This window comes from Corvus hawaiiensis, chromosome 6 (assembly GCF_020740725.1).
Source record: "Corvus hawaiiensis isolate bCorHaw1 chromosome 6, bCorHaw1.pri.cur, whole genome shotgun sequence".
Lineage (NCBI taxonomy): Eukaryota > Metazoa > Chordata > Aves > Passeriformes > Corvidae > Corvus > Corvus hawaiiensis.
In genome coordinates this window covers 33,229,216-33,241,541 of record NC_063218.1, presented here as the reverse complement: position 1 = coordinate 33,241,541, position 12,326 = coordinate 33,229,216, and the positions used below count along the sequence as shown (strand labels likewise).

The 12,326-nt window shown below is 42.5% G+C and overlaps 2 protein-coding genes across 2 annotated transcripts in view; one reads left to right on the top strand and one right to left on the bottom strand.

Moving 5' to 3' along the window:
* Nucleotides 1–2,584: 2,584 nt before the first annotated feature.
* On the top strand, nucleotides 2,585–5,735 carry SRP14 (signal recognition particle 14). The gene is made up of 5 exons (XM_048305564.1): nucleotides 2,585–2,691; nucleotides 3,160–3,232; nucleotides 3,905–4,017; nucleotides 4,541–4,573; nucleotides 4,905–5,735. Exons 1-5 carry the CDS (start codon nucleotides 2,668–2,670, stop codon nucleotides 4,992–4,994), a joined length of 333 nt encoding a protein of 110 aa, XP_048161521.1. The 5' UTR covers nucleotides 2,585–2,667; the 3' UTR covers nucleotides 4,995–5,735.
* Nucleotides 5,736–6,546: 811 nt separating this feature from the next.
* EIF2AK4 (eukaryotic translation initiation factor 2 alpha kinase 4) overlaps nucleotides 6,547–12,326 on the bottom strand; it is a 37,918-nt gene continuing 32,138 nt past the window's right edge. The window contains exons 36-39 of the mRNA XM_048305562.1: nucleotides 10,568–10,636; nucleotides 9,886–9,930; nucleotides 8,650–8,774; nucleotides 6,547–7,423 (exon numbers count right to left, since the gene is read on the bottom strand). Coding sequence (XP_048161519.1) covers nucleotides 7,369–7,423; nucleotides 8,650–8,774; nucleotides 9,886–9,930; nucleotides 10,568–10,636 — 294 coding nt within the window. The 3' untranslated portion in view covers nucleotides 6,547–7,368. The remainder of the gene's footprint in view (nucleotides 7,424–8,649; nucleotides 8,775–9,885; nucleotides 9,931–10,567; nucleotides 10,637–12,326) is intronic.

Here is a 12,326-nt window from a genome sequence, read left to right as displayed (position 1 = left end):
CCAATTCCTCTTGCTACTGTTTTAATCCAACCTGCCTTTTCTTATTTTCTTTTTTTTTTTCCTATTTTTTTCTATTCCCCCCCGCCCCCCCTTTTTTTTTTTATGTTAGGGCATGGGGTGAGGGGAAAGACATCAGGCTGGGGCAGGAGATAGAGTGAAAAGTAAGTATATCATGATTGGGAGTATCCCTTTAGCTCCTTCAGTGTTTGTTCAGCACTTTTTCACCAGCTGAATAGCTTATTCCCTTGGAGTGTTGGCAGCCTTTGGCAAAAGTAAAGCAATGTCAGCATTCCCCTGTTCCATCTATTTTTTGGAAAGGAATCGTTAAAAATGTTCCATTTTCACCTTGTTTGCAAGTTGTGATTAAGGCTTCTCCCCCAATTAAATTGTGACATTCTGGCTTGAAAAACAGCTTCAAGATTGGGAAGATAAGCTAACACACATGCACACATGCAAAAAAAAAAAAATCCTCCTTCTTTCTTGTGGAAAGAAATTCAGCAGTTCAGTGGAGCCACTTCTTTTATTAGCAGTGAGACAAATATATTTTCCAAAAAATTGCTGATAAAACAACAGATTTGAAAAACATAAACTTCATGCGAGTCTCTGGAGTTCTTCATGGCAATTTCCCCCTTTGTCCCTTCTTCCAGTATACAGCAGAACCAGAGCTTTAGTGCCACTGGTTCCTGTAAGGAATCTGCCTGCAGAGGTAGATGCCCTGTATCTTTGTACAGTCTCTGATGTGGCAGCTACACTGCTGCTGACACCTCAGCTACATCAAGGTGGGCACCACCACAGCTGCAGTGTCCCAAAGGTACACCTCAGCAACAGAGGTAGTGCCTAATAGAGGGGGGGAGAGTTTTGTGCAAAAGGGAAAGAAACCTCTGTGATGCCCTTCCCACAGGCATTGATGCTTTTTTCAATAATAAAGCTCCACCTTTATAATGAGGAGCTGTGGCACAGAGAGGTTAGGAGACCAGTTCATGGCAACACAAGACTTCTCTGGTGAACTCAAGAGTCAGAATTCAGGTGAGAGTTGTAGTCCCTGTGTTACAGCTACAAGACCACCCATCTTCTCCTCTGGCAAGCACGAGTGGAAATGTACTTCTGCCTTCCAGTGTCTGTGACCATGGTAGTTTCCAAGGGGGAGTATGTTGCAATTGTTTTAGTTTTTCCATTTCTGCTCTTCTTTCACAAGTTGCCTATAAAAATCTGCAACACTCTTACATTGTCCATGTTCAGAGCTCTCTTGAAAACACAACCCTACTCTGATTTCTGACAAAACAACCTCTTGTAGTCAGGAGTGTGTTATGACTTCTCCAGCAATCAGGCAGTGTTAGAGGAAGTACGTGTCAGCAATGACTCCATGCATCCACCCATCTTCGCTTGTTGTACCCACTGACTGTGAGCTGGTAGGGGCAGGGACCATCACTAAAATTCTACAGGGTTTTGGCCTATCAGTACTTGTAACCACAGCACTGATGGTGTCCCCTTAGAATGCCTGTTTTCAGGAGGCTTCAATCACATACATTCCTTATTTTTTATGAGATTTTTAATGCTATGAGGAACAATGGAATTTATTTTACTGAAGTATTTCCTCCTCAACTGCAAATAATACAAGCGCAAAAGCATCAGGAGGATAATACCATCCATGATATAGGAAAGTAGTGTTGGATCTCTACACTTCCCTTGACTCTTAACATAATGGAGTTACCTTAATAACCTCGTAGACTTTCATAAACCATGGCCGTGTTGCAATGACCTGCGTCTTGGGTATTTGTTTCCTTGTTCTTTAGGCAGTTTCGTTTCTGTGTGTGCAATCACAGCACCCTCTACTGCCTCCCGCTGAACCTGCAAAAGCACCGTGAATAATTGTGAACTCCAAAAAGGATTTTTGGAGTGACTAGGCTCTCTGATTATCACGCGTTGTTTCATATATGGAACAACACCTCCACCATGAGAATGATAATGCAAGAAGGTATTTCAGTTCTGTCTAGAATGCACACCAGAGCTCATAAATGAACAGTATGAATTCCTCAGGGGCTCAAGCACCTACGAGCCTGAGAGCAGCTTTTCGTTTTAATCTCTAAGGCATTATCTTTCACTTTTGTTAGGTCCAAGGAGGAAAAATAGATCTGTTTTCCTAATGATAAACATGAAAAGGCACTAGGTCACGTGCTACTTCTGTGTGTTCCCGCACCGACTGTCACGGGCTTGACAGAAAACTCCCCTGTTACAGAACCCACCCCCCCAGGAGCTTCAAGCGTCAGGGGTGCGAAGTGCCCTCTCGGCCCTACCAGGCGCAGGTTTCCCCTCTGCTCTTTTCGTAAAAATCCAGGGGTCTGCCTCGTTTAGTCTCAAATCCCGCCCCTCACCGCCAGCCGCGCTCAGCGGCGCCCCTTACGCCAGCCCCTTCAGCGCCTCACTGGGGGCGACGGGCCGGCTCCAGGTGAAGCCTGCGAGCGACTCCCGGTGCCCGGGCACGGACACCGCGGCACGCGCGCTAGGAAACACGGCCTCCAGGCCCCGGCAGGAGGCGGGCCGCTGGAATCTCACTCGTCCCCGCCCAGGAGCAGGCGGGGCCGCCCCGGGCCCGCCCGGCCCGGGCCGCTGACGTGGAGCTGCCCCCGCGCTGCGCGTGCGCGCGCGGCCCTTCCGGAGCGGAGCAGGATGGTGCTGCTGGAGAGCGAGCAGGTGCGGGGCCGCGGCCCGCCGGGAACGGGGGCGAGCCCTGTGTGCCGCCGCGGAGGGAGGGACCGAACGAGCGAGGGAGAGAGAGAGAGAGGGGCGCTCCGCAAAGTCCCGCGGCGACGCCGGGCCCGTGCCGGCCCCGGCGGAGTGGGAGCCACTGCGGGGGAGGGGAGCGGAGCGAGCGCCGCTGTCGCCGGGGGCTCTGGTTCGGCGAGGCAGGAGGGCCGGGGCCGTGGGAGGTCCGGGGGGCTCAGAGCTCGTGTCCGGAGTCAGAACCGCGGGCCGGGCCGCCCCCGGCTGGGACCTCGTGTCCTGCAGCTTCAGCGTGGGGAAAGCCGGGAGTTCGCCTTCCCTCGGCGCTGCCTCCCGCGGGCAGGAGACAGGCCGGGGCGAGGCCGGCGCTGCGCGGGGGGAAGAGCTCGGCGCTCGTGTGGTGGCTCCCAGCCACGGGCGCGTCTCTTTCTCTTGCAGTTCCTGACGGAGCTTACCAGGCTCTTCCAAAAGTGCAGGACTTCCGGCAGTGTTTTCATAACGCTGAAGAAATGTAAGTGTTGAGTCTGTTAGTGGATTAAAGAGGTGTTCCTCTAAATCTGAGTGTTGTCAGCAGGTATTTTAAGCGATACAGATGTAATCCAGGGTATCTGAAAACAAGAGCGGCCATAGGACAAACCAGTCAGCTGATGGTACTACTGATGGTACTACTGATGGCAGTACTGATACTATTAGCCCTACAACTACTGGTTGTACTAGTACTATTAGTACTAATAACCTTTGAGTAAGACTGTATTTCAGACTGCAGGAAATACTGGGACTTTCTGATTGTTAAACAATAATTGAAAATCGCTAGTTTTCTGTAAAGGGAGAGTTCTAATGTTTTTGTGTGGTCATGTTGCTCTGGTTCCTGGCTAGCTGGCACTACTTGAGAGGCCGTGTGTTGAGGCAGCAGGGTGACATGCATTTAAAGCATGCTGCTACTCGAGCAGGCGGGGCATGCAGCACGTTCTGGAGAATTTACTTTATTTTTTTCTGGCAGATGTTGTTTATGGAACAGATCCTTCTGGTTTCTAGAGTAAGGGCAATTTGGCAGCAGTATTAGTTCTGATGGCCTCAAATTCCAAGGTGTTTTACAGACCTCATGAGCAGTTTTTAACATCTCACATCAGAAGGCATCTGTTGATTTTAACAAAATTAGAATAAAAATTCTTTTTCAATACAGATGATGGCCGAACAAAACCAGTCCCACGCAAAGGCCACGTAGAAAGTTTTGAACCAGCAGACAACAAGTGTCTCCTAAGAGCAACTGATGGAAAGAAGAAAATTAGCACAGTGGTAAGTGACAACTTTAAGTTAGAAAGATTAGTGGCTCTATGTGTTTTTGATTTAATGCTCCACATTTTAAGTGAAACTTGAGAAAATGTTAACTGAAAGTTGAAAACCCGGTGTGTGTTTACTTTGAATGGGGGATTGGGAAAGGCTTTAGCTGACTTTAGCTCTGCTCTGTGATATGACACAAGGAAAAATGCTGCTTTGAGAAATAGTTGAGAACCTGAGCTGCATTTTTATGGTCCTACAAGTGAATCGGACCTTTGAATGCTTCTTCACATTCTTCCCATTTGAAAACATGTGACGTAGGAATGAATGGCCTGTAGGGTGTTTTGTTAATCAAGGAGTGTTTTCAGTTTTTTAAATCCCTATGACATACCAGTACAGCATATTGAACACTGAATGTGATGAGTTGATCCAACTGCTGCTAAAAAGACCAGATGGTAACTGGTGGGTAAACACATACTGATACTTGGTCTGTAATAGAAGCCAGAGTTTCCATGGTTAACCTCTGGTATTACTTTCCTAGGTGAGCTCAAAGGAAGTAAATAAATTCCAGATGGTAAGTTTTGTATGCCTTTTATCTTTCTTTTCTGTAAGTAGTAGAAGTGGTCAGTTGGAAGCACTGGACAGCTGTGAACAGGTTGATTCTGTGCTGAACTGCCACAGAAACTAACTTAGACTACCCATCTGTCTTAATCTGTTTAAAAAAAAAATCCTGTTTTATCTCATCTTGTACATTGGTTTAGAAACAGTATTTTCCTGGTGTAGGGTGTAAGAGCACGATTCCCTGTGAAAAGGCAGGTAATTAGCCATAAGTAATACATAAAATGTTACCTTTTGCATATTGTAATTTATATTGTTCTTCTAAACGGTTCTAATTGTTTTTTCAGGCATATTCAAATTTGCTAAGAGCTAACATGGATGGTCTGAAGAAGAAAGACAAGAAAAGCAAGGCCAAGAAGAGTAAAGCAACACAGTGATGGGACAGCGTACTACCATCACTATAATAGACTTGACCCTTGCTCAAAGCAAAGTCCATTTCTTTTTATCATTTGTCTTTGGCTTTCCTTCCAGCAGGATACTGGGATGTGATCAGTACTTTTGTTTAAACTGAGAGCAGAGGTGCTTTTTGGATTGTTGTATGGCAGGAGTATGTACAGCATTATACCGAAATAGCTTTACACTCAGCTGGTTTGTACTTACACTGCTGCTGTTTACTCTGCAGTGTAAAACCTGTGGGGGGGCGGGTAGCACAGGGTGAAGAGAAATGCTCTGTACCAGAAGCAAAACAAGGCTGGAGTAGGAGTCTCAGTGACAGATGCTCAGTTTTATAGATGAGCCTCAGCAGTTCGAGGGAAAGCAGATGCCAACATATTATCAGGAACAGCTGCTTTCTTGGTTCTGTCTTAAGCTGAGGGACATCTCTACCTGATGCAATACAGATATCCCCAAGGCAGCCAGCACAGTGCTTGAGTTCTTGCAGAGCCTTCACTCCATGCTGATCCAGCTGTTCTGACCCCAGCTCAGGGTGGGGGGAGAGTAGGACTCTGTGTAATGTTCCCCTCAGACATCGCTTTAAAATGCTCATGTCACCTAAACTTTTTGTTTTTTAAAAACATCATCCTTCAGTATATGCAGGGATCTGAATTTTCCTTCCTCCGTATAAGCAGATGCAAAAAGTAAATCTGTAATTGCTCCTATTAAACATAATGAGAAATGGATTGAGTGTAATGACAGCTGTGACTTGTCTTGGTGAATCGGTAGGAATGGCACAGCTATTTATGCCTTTAGGATTGTCTGCTGCTGCTGGGCATTGCTGGTAGAAGCTTCACAGTTCTCAGAAGGTTTTTGGTTTGTCTTGCAAGTTACCTCTACATATTTTAACTTTGCCCTTCTCTTTGCTACAAGAAAGGGTAGAAAAAGTAAGTAGGTATTTATTAATGTAATGAGCCTACAATGGCAGTCATTAGAGAAAGAAAGAGGTCTAAGTTATTTAAACAGAAGGTACCAAGTGGGGAGGGAGGGCGAACACCAGTATAGTTCCAGAAATCCTTAATATTTCTGCATATTCATCCAGTGTTTTGCTGTGAAATATAATGCGTAGTTAACTATAGCTGCTGTAAATCATAGTTTCTCAGCTTTATTCTTCCTGATGGGGTTGTGTTGCTGTTTAGCTTCAAGAAGGTAATGATAATATTTCCATCGTTACTATGATTCTAACTTCAAACGTCATCTGACCACTCGGGTAAAGAAAGTTAGTTCAAAACTTTGGTTATGACTCAAGCACATGCAGGTTTCTGTTTCTCTTTAGTCTTTGGTTTAAGTTCTGCAGGTCTGAAACAAGTGTTTCCTTTTATCAGGTGTTGATGTTGCAGAAGCTGCTGCTTAATTTACATGCAAAAGTACAGACAGGACAAGCACAGGGAGCCAGCTTGTAACAACTTTCAGCCTGAAATCTACCATATTTTATATATAAATTAAAACAGCAGATTTAAAAAACGGAACCAAAAATGACACACAAAAGGCTTGTAATGAGTATTTCAATAAAGCTCAGCAGTTTTTATTACATAAAAACTCAAAAATGTTTAAAACAATTTGTTAGAGGTAATTCATTCTCATAATTCTAGAACTGATGTTTCTCGTTGCAGTACTAAGGCATTCTGAAACTATTTAAAAAAAAGTAGTTTTACATCTGTACAGCTGATTTGTGCAGCATAAGGGGCAAGAACTACATGGTAATACATATCTGTGGCTATAGTCAGACTTGTTCCTTAATTGCCTATAAAACAGTTACTTCCACATTTTGAAAGAATTTAGTTCTATATTTGTCATGGTTTAGGAATGTCATTCTCTAGTTTAGTGCTCCAGTTGAATCCATGTGCTGCTCACTACCCTCTCCCCCTGACGGTGGCTGGAGAGGAGAACCGGCTGGAGAGGAGAACCGGAGGCACAAAAGGTAAAGAGCACAGGTTGAGGTAAGAACAATTTACTGGAAACAGCAGTGAGATAAGAAAACAGTAACAATACCAATGGCAGAGGGTACAGGAAAGGTGAACACAGAGTCCCCAGAAGCAACATTACCCAACTGCTCCCTCTGCCACGCTGTGGCCACCTGGAAGGGGCCTGGGGGTGTGAGGGTGGTATTGATCAACCTCTGGCCATGCACCCTCCCAGCTACAGCTAAAATTAACCCTGTCCTGGCTGGAACCAGGACAATATTATACATGAAATGCCATTCGGACAGAGAAAGGAGGACTAGTTGCCTCTCTTGCATTATTACAGCTTTTTGAAATTCCTTTTGACAAAACACTGTTGCCCATTTGTAGAAGCATCCCACAAACGATGCTTTAAGTACTAAAACAAAACCTTGTATTCATCTCGGTAACTGTACAGGATGAGTGCAGGAACCCTGCAGAGGGAAGGAAAAAAGAATTTTAGAATTTTGAAACTGCAGGTTCAAATGCTACAGTTCCTGTGACAAAACCTCACAATAAGATAGCAGCAAAGATGGAGTAGAAAATCAGTAAGTTTTTGTTTGGCTGGGACTTCAATTTTCCCCTCATCCTCTTTCTATTGATCTTGCCTGTTCAGTTTTCACTTCAGTGTTCTGAAGGATTACAGCAAAGTAGTGCTCAGGCCTTGAATGGGAGAGGACGACTGTCAGGGACTCTATTACATTCATACCCAGCACTGTATGGAGTATTATATGTATGTAATATTTGAGTTCTGTTGCTCACAGTCTTGCAAGCCCCATGAAGAAAAGAAAATGCTTGACTTGGTATTTAGCTGTCTTGGTAAACAGCAAACCTGAAGCAACTTCGGTGCATCTCAGAAAAAGGAACCAAAGTTTTAGTCTTATTTAAAGGTTAAGTAGTACCTTCAAGTGGAACAAAGGTTTAAGAAAATGTATTAGAAATGAAACCCGTAATTGGGCATAAGTACCCAGGTCTCAATTGTACCAGTACATGCAACATTTGACTATTTGAGGTTTAAAACTGGACATACTGGATGTGTCCAGACTATATATCAGCCTTGCCAGAATCCAACAGCAAGACTATGAGTTGGACATAAATGTTTTATGCTTACAAAACAGAAATGGGCTTTACTGTACATGCTGGGAGAGCATGCATCGTGTCTGCACAAAACTGGGCACTCTCCCACCTATGCCTGACTGCCATCGTATTATTTCAAAGCAGGAGGAATTAAATGTGCTTATGAGTTTGAAAAGACAAGGTGAGTCCCTCTCATCAGAAAAGAGGCCTTTTATGTAGCAGTATATGCATGTATTGTATATTTACATATATAGAAGTATAGCTACTGTGTATAGCAGGATACCTGGCTGTACATAATTGTCAGCTATTCAGTTTTATTAACACAGCAGCGAGATGAAAGTTGCAATACATTCTAGAGCTTCCTGAAAAGACACAGAAAAATGAAGAATTTACATTTTATCAGTGAGGGTTAGTGACCAGTCAACTCTTCCTATAGTTTTGAAGGAAGTACACACATTTCCTGAGTATTTCTTTTTGCCTCAGAGGGGAAAGAGGAAGACAAGTTAGGAGCAGCTTCTCTACTAGGTTGAATGTAGAAATAATTGAGGCAGTTCATGTACCCATAAGAGCTTAACAAATTTACCTCTTTTCCATTTTGATACTGTAAATTTCATCACAAATTGCTTGTAAATATGAACATCTCTGTTTGGGCCATCGTGACATCAGTTGTCTCACAGTAGCATCAAAGGCTTGTCTGTCTCCATCAAGCTAAGAAAAAGAAATTGACAAGGAGCTATGCTAGTCTTAAATTCTTTTGTGAAGGAAATACTTCTCCCAGTAGGATGCAGCCTTCTGAATACTGTGTACTGTCAATGCTCTTTTAATTAAATAGCTTTCAAAGATTATCAATGTCAACAACACGTGCAACTTCATTTATTTTTAATAAAAAATATTAATTTCGTGATCAGTTTCTTAACACATTTCAGTGCTAAAAAGGCATAAGCAATGGAAAGGGCTCTGTCATCTTGGCAGTGCTGGAGAGAATATAACAGATGTAATGGCGATCAAAAGTGAATCATGCAAGCTGATCGTGTGCATATGTATTTTTTTTTTTAAATACAAGGTGATAAACTACCTCTGTGATTTAGACAGACTGGATGAACGAAGCATTTTGAAAATGTCTTGATATGTTTCACAGGGGTTTGATTACCAGACAAGCACTGCTTCAGAGCAGCAGATAAAAGGTATGAAAGTACTAAATGCACTTCGAGGTAGGATGCCATTCTTGAGTTTGGGTTTTTTTTAGGGGTGGAGAGGCATCCCTCTCTCTCTTAAGCTAGTGCTGTCAGTGGAGAAAAGAAGAAAGCTTTGTCTTTGGTGTTGTCTTCTCCCACCCACCAGTGACCAGTTCCTGAGTTGTTCAAGGTGTCAATATAATACTTATACATCCCCTTTTTATCCTGGCTTCACTAAGGGATGTTTCAGCTACTGTACTTGAAACAATTGCCTCTGGATTTTGGGCTCTCTTTCATTAAGAGCTTCAAGGAACACGTTTGTAGAAACTGCTATTAATACTTACTGGTTTCTGAAAAAGAGCAGTTAACATTTAATTTTAGATAACTATTCTTGGGGGGGAAAAAACCTCAGAGCTTTGGATTAGGACTTCCTAATGTTGTCTTGTGTAACTTGGACATTTGACAAAATGTTTTTTCTAGCCTCAGTCAAGCTCCCTGGGTAAAAAAATCCTTCTAAGTTTTAAACCTAATTCAAATTTGAAAGAGAAATCTAGAATGGGTGAATTTTACTCCATTCATTGGGAACAGAATTTATCATCTCTTGTGTTCAGGTAGAGTTCTAACAACAATACTTAATTGCTTACCTCTAATGATAAGAAGTGTATCACAGTTGCTTTTGGGAGATCAACCTGTAAAAATACCAAGAAATCAATACTTAACAGTTCTCTGTTATCAGTTTGCCAGCTAGAGATCAGCTATACTGAACGGAGTCAGACTTTTTGATTTCCAGAGAAGGACTCATGCTGACAGAACTGTGAACTTAGTTTGAAATGATTAAAACCTTTCTAACTATTCATGACAGATTCCATTATGGAAAGTTGCACATAGGTGCAGGCAAACAGGCAGTTACGTTTCCTGAAAAGCATATACCATTTTAAAGTCCTTTGTGACATGGTCAGTGAAGTCTAAAAGCTATATACAAACAAGAGCTATGTTGACTTAAATGGAAGTGCAAATCTAGCAGGAACAATTTATTACAGCTACCACAGTAGCACAGCTAATTACAGCTTAAGAGCTTACAACTAAATACTTACATATAAATTTATATAAAATTTTATTCCATGCAACTGAACTGTCCCATAGATGCAATTTGAGATACTTTTCATGTATTAGAGAAACAGACCAGGGGTCTTATTTAACAAGAAGTTTGATTCATTGGGTATCTCTAAAGTGAGGCAATTGGCAATAGTTTGTTCCAGATAGGAACAGCATCATCCACTGCAATTAAGAATTTGGAATTAATTCAGGCTTCTGCTAAATACTTACTGCTAAAATCTCAATCTCACTTGTTTTCTGTTGCAGGCTAGAAATGAATGTCTGAAGTCTTGTTTGTACCTGGGAACAAAAGAGGGGCAAAACTAAGATACACTGCTTGTGTGACACAGGTTATGAAATACAAAATCTAGACGAGAGCAAAAGAGGCTGCATCTAACAAGACGTAGAACTACATCATATTTAAACAATTGTTTAATATAATTTTCAGTAAAAGTTTCACAATGATCCTTGATGAGAGGAAGGAAACTGGGGCTGAGACACTTGAAGCAATGGTACACACTTGGTAATACTGGCACAGTGCTAAAGCAGACAGAACAATGTGCATGCTTGCATAACTAGTGAAAACCCTCTGTTTCTGGGTGTTAGATAACTTTCAAAGGAAAGTGAGAACTTGTGACTGAATACAGTGAATCACCTCTAGCTAAAGAAGGAGGATGGCTTTTGAAAGCCAAACTAAAATATGGGTCCTGCATTATAACACCTTTTTTCAGAGCAAGCCAGTGGTCCTGCAAAGGTAGCACTTTACAAATGTAGTTGCAGCCTTGCATTATGTTGTCTTTTGTACCTTGGAAGAGTTGCTTTTACATATTCAAAACCTGAAAACAGCAAGTTTGTTTAGCTCAAAGCTCAGAGAGTAACATCCACTTCTTTATTTGAGTTCTGAGAACTATTAATTGGGGAGATTTCTTTGTTGCACATCCGAGTTTGGACTGAAAAGGGGGTAAGATTACAGTTCTGCTTTACCATGTACTCTAAATATCTTGAGGCTAATAATCCTAAATGAGAAAACTTTGACATTTGTTTCTAGCATCACTGAATCTTTTCTACATTACTATAGTATCATGTTTTAGGCAGGGTTGTGGGGTTTTTTTGTTATTGTTTTGGTTTGAGGCTTTTTGTGTGGTTTTTAAAATCTGCAATTTTTTCTTAGGCTTTCAGTTTGAGACAACATAAGGAAAATAAAATACATAAAGTATCTTTTACAAACATACTACAAATTAGAAGTACGATGAACTTGTACCTTTTTGCTGGTTTTGTCTGGGGTAGAGTTAACTTTCTTCACAGTGGCTGGTATGGGGCTATGTTTTGGATTTTTGCTGAACACAGGATTGATAACATAGAGACGTTTTTGTTATTGCTGAGCAGCTAATCACTCATAAAGGTAAGTAAGGAAGCAATAGCTAGTGCAAGACTATTAGTCACAGATGCAGGGATCAAACACTATTGTACTAAAGTTAAAAGAATTTTCTAACATCTTCCCCCACTGCTGCATAGACTCCTTTTTTTAAAACCAATATAACTTGTTTGGTAACACACAGAGCCAAGGCCTTTTCTGCTTTTCCTATGGCCACACTGGTGAGGAAGCTGGGGGTGCGTTGGAGGTTGGGAGGTGACACAGCCAGAGCAGGTGACCCCAACTGGCCAAAGGGACATTCCAGACCATATGACAGCATGCTCAGTGTACAAAGTGGAGGGAAGAAGCAGGGACATTTGGAGTTGATGGTGTTTGTCTTCCCAAGTCACCATTACAGATGATGGGGCCCTGCTCTCCTGGAGATGGCTGAACACCTGCCTGCCCATGGGAAGTGGTGAAGGAATTCCTTGTTTTGCTTTGCTGGTGTGCATGGCTTTTGCTTTCCACGTTAAACTGTCTTTATCTCAATCCAGGGGTTTTCTGGCTTTTACCCTTCTGATTCTCTCTCTGATCCCACTGGTGGGGGAGTGAGCAAGCGGCTGCATGGGGCTTGGC